Below are 9,325 nucleotides of genomic sequence, written 5' to 3' on the forward strand. Positions count from 1 at the left end.
CACGCACTAAAAAACCCACTAAGGATCCCGGATAATCATGCTCTAATACAGCCGTTTAAGTTCGAATTCAAATGCCAGTCGTTAAAAAGGAAATAGAATATGACTTTGATCATTGGTACGTTTCTTCCATTAAACAAATTAAGGAACCATGACTTAATCATCTTCTGGATATATATTAGTATAAATTATATAACAAATATGCTAAAACACATTAGATCTACGAAGAATATAACAAAAAAAAGGAAAGTTTGGTAATTAGTTAGAGCATGATTAATGGAATGTTTTTAAGGTAAAGTTTTTAGCGGAATATAAGAACCGTCTATTAATTTTTAACTAAAAAAGTTAAGAACCGGTTTTTAAATATCTTATTTTAATTATTTATTTATTTTAACGACAAAGAAAGGTCACGAAGAAATGGTTCTTATAAGGTTTTGGTTGGTAGAATGGCACATAATTCAAGCACAACTGTACAAAATTAAATGGATAACTGCCCATCAAATCAGTTATTATCCATCAGATATACAAATAAATACAAACATAATGTTCTAGTTATGTAAAGTTTGTGATACAGAAATTATGACTGGTATAAATATGGTATTGTGAAAAGTACGAAAAAAGATAACAAGATTCTTGTTGTGATACATATGTGATGTATTAATCATTTCATTGCAGTATGTACTCATCTTGGAGAGCTTAATAGGCTACCATTGTAATTTTAGGAACTAGTCTTTTAGTAAATTTTTAAATTTTTCTATATATTAATTGAAGATCATTTCAAAAATTGTAACATTAAGTTTGTACTAATTAAAAAGAAAATCTGCTTAGGTGTCACTTAATTAAGATGATAATTTAGCCTACGTGTCAGTCTAAGAATCAATAGAAAAAAATGTTAGTCTAAATCTAATTACTAGGAATCATTATATTAATCTAAAATATAATAAGCGTGTATTTTTTCATTAAATAAAAGCTACAGAATTACATAATATGATTAACATATATATGGCAATAAATGACTATGAATAATAAAGATTTGATAACAATTTTTGCATCCTTCTTCATTTTTGTTTAATTTTATATTATTAAAAAATAAACACTCACATTAACCATATAATAAAAAATTAGATTTTCTCTTATATGTTATATTTTGAATTTTTTAAAATAACTTTAAATTAAAAAAATGAGAAAACTTTATATGTTATACTTTAAATTTTTTTAAACGATTATAAATTACAAAAATGAGGAAACCTTATATGTTATATTTTTTCTTATATGTTATATTTTGAATTTTTTACAACGACTTTAAATTATAAAAATGCAAGTTTTCCTTAAGTATATAACTAAAAGCATTAAAATGACATATATCAATTTGATGGTTGATCTAAAACCTTTCAAAACCATATGGAAGATAAATGTCAAAATAATTTAACTGCGGAAACTGTACTGTTCACTTTCTCAAAAATGTGTTCGGTGAATAAAATAAGGTTTTTGTGTCATAATTTGTTTAATGTCCAATCTGATTAACCCATGATATATTAATAATAGTTTAGCTCCATAAATTTTAATAAAAATTGATCTGGTCTATCTGAAAGAAATTATATAATAACAACAAAAAAACATTTTATATGTATAAATAAAATGATCACATATATAAAAAGAAATTGTCGATAATATATACAAATAAACTCACCCTACGCAAGGCACATGTCTTATCCTAATACTAATTATGGCAGATTCATTTAAATATAGATAATCTCTTTTCGTAAGGTCGTATTTCATAAAGAAAAATCAATAACCATGCCTTAGCTGTTTGATTGATTCAACCATAACTATGTATATTACCTATCATTATAAAAATATATGGTGATTTCTCTCAAGACTTAGATGCATTGTATATCCAAATGAACAATTAAACTAAATCACTAGTAGCGCTGTTCATCTAGTTTTTAACTTCTAACAGAATTACGAATGTATACATACATGCATATATACATGAGAGGAACATAAATAGGGCGGAAATCTTACTTTTTATTTATTTCTCAAACATTTTGTGTGGTAGAGGCAATTTGATGCGTATTGTGTGAATCAAGAAACGTGGCGGAAAAAGATTGGAGGATGACAGCTTTGACGGCATGACTGCCTGAGTGGACGGCGCCGTAACTTTGATCCACCAATAAGCCGAAAACAAGCTGCTGTCACGTGGCGGAAGCACAATCTAATTGCGGGATTAGCATGGGGGATTATTAGACATTTGTTGAGGATATTTTTTGGGAATCGCATTTTAAACATTCCAAGTGTCATTTTCTAACACTTTAAACACTGAATTTTTTTACTATCACTTTAAACTTTCAAAGTGACATTTTTATCATAATAAACCTCCAAAGACGTTTTCCTGTTCATAAACGACCGGTACTGTTCATTTTACAGGTCAAAATAATGACGTGTCGGTTTCTTAAAAAAAAAACAGAAAAATATAGAAAAATTCGAATGAAATTGGAAAAAACCGTAGAAAATTCAAAACAAAATTAAAAAAAAAATCTAAAAATTCAAAAAATTAAAATTAAAATTTCAAACTTAAAAATAAAATAAAATATTAAAAATTCAAAAATAAGATCTAAAATTAAAGTGTCAAATTTAAAAAAAAAACAAATTTTAAAAATTCTAAAAATTTTAAAATAAGATCTAAAATTAAAAATTCAACTTTAAAAATTAAAATTTTAAATATTTAACCAAAAAAATTATATTTATTTTAAAATTTCATCCAATGAAAGTGACTGTCACTTATGATGATATCAAAACTTGCCACCATCAAAAACAATATATCAAAACTTGCTACCACCAAATTTTTTTTTGATAATTTGGATATCCAGACACCTTACATAACCCGACTAGCGCCTCGCAGAAAGCATTTCGGGGGTTGCCAATTTCACCCATGTTAATTGATGGTGGCTAGACGCATGGCTAATAATTCTCTCAAATAGATTATTTTGAGTTTTGTCCCAAAAAAAAATTCTAAGAAAATGAACAAAATATTTAATTAAAGATGCAAAAGACTCTTATGCTCTAAATATATAAATATAAATAAATAATGAAAAATTTCAAATTATTTTTTAAATATTTTAGCTCTTATTTTAAAATTTTAAAAATTTTATTTTATTTTTTTAATTTGACATTTTAATTTTAGATCTTATTTTTGAATTTTTAATATTTTATTTTATTTTTAAGTTTGAAATTTTAATTTTAATTTTTCTGAAATTTTAGATTTTTTTTAATTTTGTTTTGAATTTTTTACAATTTTTTCCAATTTCATTCGAATTTTTCTGCATTTTTCTGTTTTTTTAAGAAACCGACACGTCATTATTTTGACCTGTAAAATGAACAGTACCGGTCGTCTATGAATAGGAAAACGTCTTTGGAGGTTTATTATGATAAAAATGTCATTTTGAAGGTTTAAAGTGCTAGTAAAAAAAATCAATGTTTAAAATGCTAGAAAGTGACAGTCTGAGTGTTTAAAATGCGATTTTCCCGATATTTTTTTATAGCTAACAACAATACTGAAACTTGATACTCCCTCTGTTTTTATTTGTAACTAGTTTTAGTTAAAAGTGTGAATATTAAGAAAATTTTACTTTTGAAAAAATAGCATTTAATACATAAATCAGCCAATAATAAAAATGTATGAATTATTTGATTGGTCACACAACATGTAATAAATGTAAAAGGTGATTTGGATTATGTAAACATCTGAAACAAATATTTTTTGCTAAAACAAATTTTTTTTGCTAAAACTACTTGCATATCAAAACAGAGAGAGTAATAAAGTTTAGAGACATATTGTCAATCAAATATTTTGAAGTCAACAAACATTCACATCAATATTTTTGTTTCATCATTAAAAAAAAAAACTTGTTTTAGTAAATTTAAAGTTTGTAAAGGAGAGAGATATTTGGATGGTACTTTATAAAATAAAAGAATTATTCGGTTCTTCTAGCAACGATAAAATTGTTCTGCAAATTTTTTGAAAATTTTCTAGCACAATTAATGAATACACTTATTAACAATCGTAAGTAATCCATTTTTAGGTTTAAATTTATGTGCTAAAGTGATAAATTGGCAAAGGTTTAATTTATGTGCTAAAGTAATAAATTGGCAATAACACTGAAATACGAATGTGCGGATTCATTATGTGAAATGTCTTCAATTGGATTGCAAGCTGCTGGGGTTATGTAAGAAGACTCTACATGGAGAAAGGTTTCAAAAGGAAGAAGAAATGTGCTGGGAACATTATTCGCATCTCTACTTTAATTTGCTTAGTGATACAACTGAATTCAAATCGTTTTTAAAAAGTGATAAAAATTAAATATTTGAAATCTAGCTTGAGATCTTTACTAATAATTGCGATTTTTTTTGGATTTTGGGGAATGAACGGCTAAAACAAACGCGCCTTCATTACATGTGACTGAGATCTAAAGAAATCAAAAGGTTTTCAAAGCGTGAAGTGAAAAGTGAGAAGTGAAATCACGCTATGTTCTTATTAGCGTTATTAGCAAGGGTTCTTTCTTGAAGAGACGTTCGTTTGTTATGCTCTTACCGTTTCTTCTGCTAATACCACTTCTATTATTAGCTTGATGCGTGTTTTTCTGCTGTAGATTTTTTTGGAAAGTATTAGAATGTCGTAAATCTAACAATGTTAAAACTTTGGTTATGAATACCAACGTAGCAGCACTGACCGATCTAGAAATATATATATATATATATATATATATATATATTTTTTTTTAATCTAGAAATATTTTTTGTTATATACATTTATAAATTTGGGTTATTAACAGGGACATTATTAAAATTAGTACAAAAATACTCTAATTTTCAAAATCCATGGTGGGCAGTTGCCCCTCAGGCCTCAAGTAAAGTAGTGTAGCCCCTGGATAGAAGTCAATGAAACATGAACTTGGGGCCAGAGGAGATTTAATAAAAATAGGAGCCAATTTTAACCCAAAAATTCTTTCTCAAAAAAAAAAAATTTAACCCAAAAATTTACAAGCTTTAGTGGCAACAACCTGGAGGATGGACACAAATGGTGCTAGGGTCTCTTGAAAAATTTTCACGTTTTCAAAAAGAAATATATATATATAGACCCAAGGAAAATATTTTCGTATGGGTTTGGAATTATCATGCACGCTCTAAAAATATGTCTGTTTATGCATGCACTAATATTTGTATAATTTTTGCAGAATTGAACTACTTTTGTTACTGTCATGTGTTTAAACTTTAAAGTTTAAACCCAACTACAAACAGATCTGCTAATGATGGAAATAACGTGAGAACACATTTCTTTATTTATGCTGAAAGGAGTAAGAATACAAATTATGATTCTTTCCCACTAAATCTCAACTCTAATTACTACTTAGCGCAATTCTTTTTTTTTTTTTTGTGTTCTTTTTCATGATTGTTTTCTAACTATTTCTTCTTATTTTACCCCGATTTGCTCCACACAAAAAAAACACCCGAGATATTTCAGAGATCTTTCTTTTTTGATCAATTTAAAGGTAAACCCCTTATCAATCCAAAGATTCTTTAGCACTCATGAGAAGTTGAGAACTATGTGAAGGGTCGGCGTTGAAAAACAAAATAAAAGGCGCCTCCAACAAAGCACCAACCAATGAAATTCAAGAAATGAAATATACGGTTTTTAAAAGAGATATTCGAACCCAAAAAGATGCCTTTTGCAATCGAGAAGAGGGGCTAAGTAAAGTAAGGTCCGTCCAACAAGGGTAAGCTTCAAGTAATACAACTAAAGACACTGACAACAATTATACATTAAAAAACGTTCTCTTTGTAAGAGTTCCTTTCTTACGTCAACAAAAGTGAGAGACTACACTCTTAACTTCATCCCTACTTCCAAGCATCTCAAGAGACGGCCCTTTACACAAAGGCATCGCTTTTCATGACCTTTAATGCCTTCTAGATAGATAGATAGATAGATGCTCACCGACCAATTCACCTGAAAAACGATCAGACAGACGTCACGGACCCTATAACCATTATCAACCAATACTATTCTATTATCCAAAAAGTCTCAATATTATAGATAGTCAATGAATTACAAAAGAACTTGCAAGGTATCAGCTAACATGGCACGGATTTTGGCTCTTAGCTCATCTGAAACTTTGAGTTGGTTAGTTTTGCATGCTATCTTCAGGATCAGACTTTGAAACACTCTCGTTTTCCACTGTTTTCTCATCTTTTCTTTGTACGTTTACTAGAACTGTGTCTATGACCATGCTCATCGTCTGACGAGTCCTCGTGCTTGCGTATACTGAATCTGGGTCGGTGGTGATGGTCATCATCTGATGAATCAATATATGCTTATCATGCTTCCTGGATCTGTGATGATGGCTACGTTTTTCCTTGGAATAATCCACATTTTTGCTGTGCTTAATAGATCTCCTTACGACCTAAGAATGGAAACATTCCGTTCTTCTGGATGAAGTCAACTATCTTATCAATCGCTCTTTTCATCTCAATAGGCGGCTTCACAAGTTGCAGTTCAAGCTTGGGTTGTGCCAGCATTGTGGAAGATTGCAATTTTTCAGAAGACAAAAGTTTTTCTGCTGCATTATCTACTGTATTGATCTGCTTCCTCAGGGTTTCTTTCTATACAATGTGTGTGATCGTTTGACGGAAGAAACTGCTTAGCGGCTACATCTCTCTCACTGCTGCAATCTTTGCAGCTTCTCTTGACCCTTCAGGTCCATTGGAATCATCATCTTCAGCAGACTCGTTTGGTTTACAGCCCCTTGCTGACTCTTCTTTTTAGTATCTTCATCTTATACAGTTCCAAACGTTGGGTTGACTCCTTGTTTGGCTCTCAACACAATCTCAGATTGCCCGCCATGTTTGCTTGCAAAACTCGAAGTTCTTGCCATGATTAATGTAGTTTCTCAGTTGGTGGCTGAAAAAGGAAAAATGTACAGGAAAAACAATTACTAATGTGAAATTCTCATGGTGCCCGGTTCTAAAAGTACGAACCTTTGGCAACACACATGTATTGACATACTGAAATCTCACATAAGTAAGGAGAACCACAAATTGCAAACACCAGAAGTCAGAACTGTACAGAAATGTATCATCGGATGTGCACTCATTTTTACGTTATTAGTAAGTCATGACTTTCTATCATCTTAATCCCACCTGTACTTCTGATCATGTTGTTGTGCAACTCAACTCGAACATGTTTTGGACATAATGCACACTTTTTGTGTTCTTATATCCTCCAACAAGATGTTGTTTCAGACGTGAAAGTCCACCACCAGTCACCTTGTAGCAAAAGATACACTTCCAATGGTTGATATCAACAATGGTTCCATACTTCCTTTCCGGATCCACTTGTGATCCTTCTCCTTGGGATCCTTTTCCTTGAGATGATCCTCCTTGGTCAGACATGATCACAACTGCCGTAAGAGAAGCTAATGATTTTAACTAAGGTTTGTAGGGTTATTATATAAGAGATTGTGGATACGGGAAATACAGGAAAAGAGTATATACAGTCACCTTGTTTACTTTTGCTGCCATGACAAGGGGCAGTACAGGTGGGATTGTGACAACTCCATCTCTTCTCCGAGCATCTGAAACTTAGACATGGTAGTCCTTAGAATAACATATGCACCTTTCAGATGTTTACATGGCCATGTCAGTTTTAAGTACCAAAGAAGCGACCAAAGCCCGCCTATTTCTAAAGGGAACGATCTGCCAAAACAGTAAGTTACCAAGTGTTGAAGTAAATAATCAGGCACGGGGAAAGGCGGGTTAAAGCCCGATTCTATATCATCAAAACCACAGGAGATTTCGTAAGAATAGGGCACAGCGGGAAAACCATCGGCATTTGTACTTGCTGAAAGCTCCATTGATATTTGGGGTGCAAGAGCGAAAATAATAAATACGATCAAATATCTGAACATACCAACTGGAGAGTGGAGAAGAACACAAGGATAACAAAAAGAACAATGGAAGAAAAAATCATTCCCTAAACCAGAGATTTTTTCTAGTTTCATGCTATTTCCGGTTCTAGCAAACATCAATGCAACAATTTTGATTGTGATAATCAGAAGAAGAAGAAGAACCAGAAAACATCAACGTGCAACCTAGGATTTAGTTAGGGAGACCAAGAAAGCATTGAAGACAAAGAAATTAATAAATCAATGTGCTTAGAATCAGGGATGGAACATATAAAGAAACCAATCAAGAAAGTAACACACACGTGTGCCAATTCAGCTTTGTATATACTCAAACAAACCAATTTCAATAAACAAATATTCATTGTTATCATCCTATAGTAGAACGTTATGCTCGATTCTATCTGCGAATCTAAGATCAACGGAGATTTCTACCAACTTCATCATCATCCTTACCTCTCTCTCTCTCTCTCTCTCTCTCTCATCATGCGCAAGAGATGGAGATACCGCCGGTAAATCAAATCAATATAACGCTCATGATAGAGGTCCAATTCCAAGTCAAGGAGGAGGAAGAGAAGAGAGGAGGTGACGAACATCGTACCGGTCAATAAACAGGCTGTTCCGTCGGGGAGTTGACAACGGTTGTCATCGAATCGTCGTCGAAAACGAGAGCGTGACAGGCCAACAATCTCCAGATCCATTGATGGTACATTTGGTGATGACGACTTCTAAAGAGACGTCTCTTCACTAAAATGACGTCGTTTCATGGACTTTCTTTTTTGATTGCCGTTTCGAGGATCAAATTCTGAAAGGAGCTAAGGGCGTGATTAACGGTCTCTTAGCCGGGGTTTCTTGACTCATTATTTCACACTTTTTTGTTTTTTTTTTACATTTTTCGGTTAAGAAACGACTCTTATATCTCTTATTTAAGAGACGGTTTTTAGATTTTCTTAGTTAAAATCTAAAAAAAGTTAAGAACCGTCTTTTACCCGAAGCTAAAAACTTCAGTTAAGAGACTGGGGTTAATGATATTAATCTGTATCTATTAATGTCAATTTACCTTTATACCCTTAATGAAACTAATTGACCAAAAAATAATTACAACCTAAAAAAAATTGTGGCCGTCTTCTTCTTTGTTCGTATGGCAACACAGCGTCTCCGGCGTCCAGTCTTGATGGCAATACATGACGCATCCGACATAAACTCGATCCCATGGCGTTTGCCTCGACGATGAAGCTCGTCAACCACCATCGTCGATTGAGACACCACAAGTTAGCTTCAGACCTCATTTGTCTTCTCCAACCTACGGATGAGCTCGTGATCCGATTGTGACAGCCACGAACCAAAATCTCTTATAGACCAAATGGTCAAAA

At 31.9% G+C, this 9,325-nt stretch overlaps 1 protein-coding gene across 13 annotated transcripts; it reads right to left on the reverse strand.

Annotated features, from left to right (window-relative positions):
* Positions 1 to 5,743: 5,743 nt before the first annotated feature.
* LOC106313571 lies at positions 5,744 to 8,740 on the reverse strand. 13 transcript variants are annotated; one of them, XR_001264410.1, is made up of 4 exons: positions 8,554 to 8,740; positions 7,552 to 7,625; positions 6,105 to 7,451; positions 5,744 to 6,001 (listed from the first exon to the last, which is right to left on the reverse strand). XR_001264410.1 is itself a non-coding variant. In XM_013751419.1 (3 exons), exons 1-3 carry the CDS (start codon positions 8,651 to 8,653, stop codon positions 7,204 to 7,206), a joined length of 573 nt encoding a protein of 190 aa, XP_013606873.1. In that variant the 5' UTR covers positions 8,654 to 8,740; the 3' UTR covers positions 6,022 to 7,203. The 13 variants fall into 13 exon arrangements, 1 of the variants encoding a protein (XP_013606873.1); XR_001264411.1 differs by having other exon boundaries at positions 7,552 to 7,732; XR_001264408.1 differs by having other exon boundaries at positions 7,552 to 7,746.
* Positions 8,741 to 9,325: the final 585 nt, after the last annotated feature.

The sequence above is a fragment of the Brassica oleracea genome, chromosome C9 (genome assembly GCF_000695525.1).
Source record: "Brassica oleracea var. oleracea cultivar TO1000 chromosome C9, BOL, whole genome shotgun sequence".
Taxonomy (NCBI): domain Eukaryota; kingdom Viridiplantae; phylum Streptophyta; class Magnoliopsida; order Brassicales; family Brassicaceae; genus Brassica; species Brassica oleracea.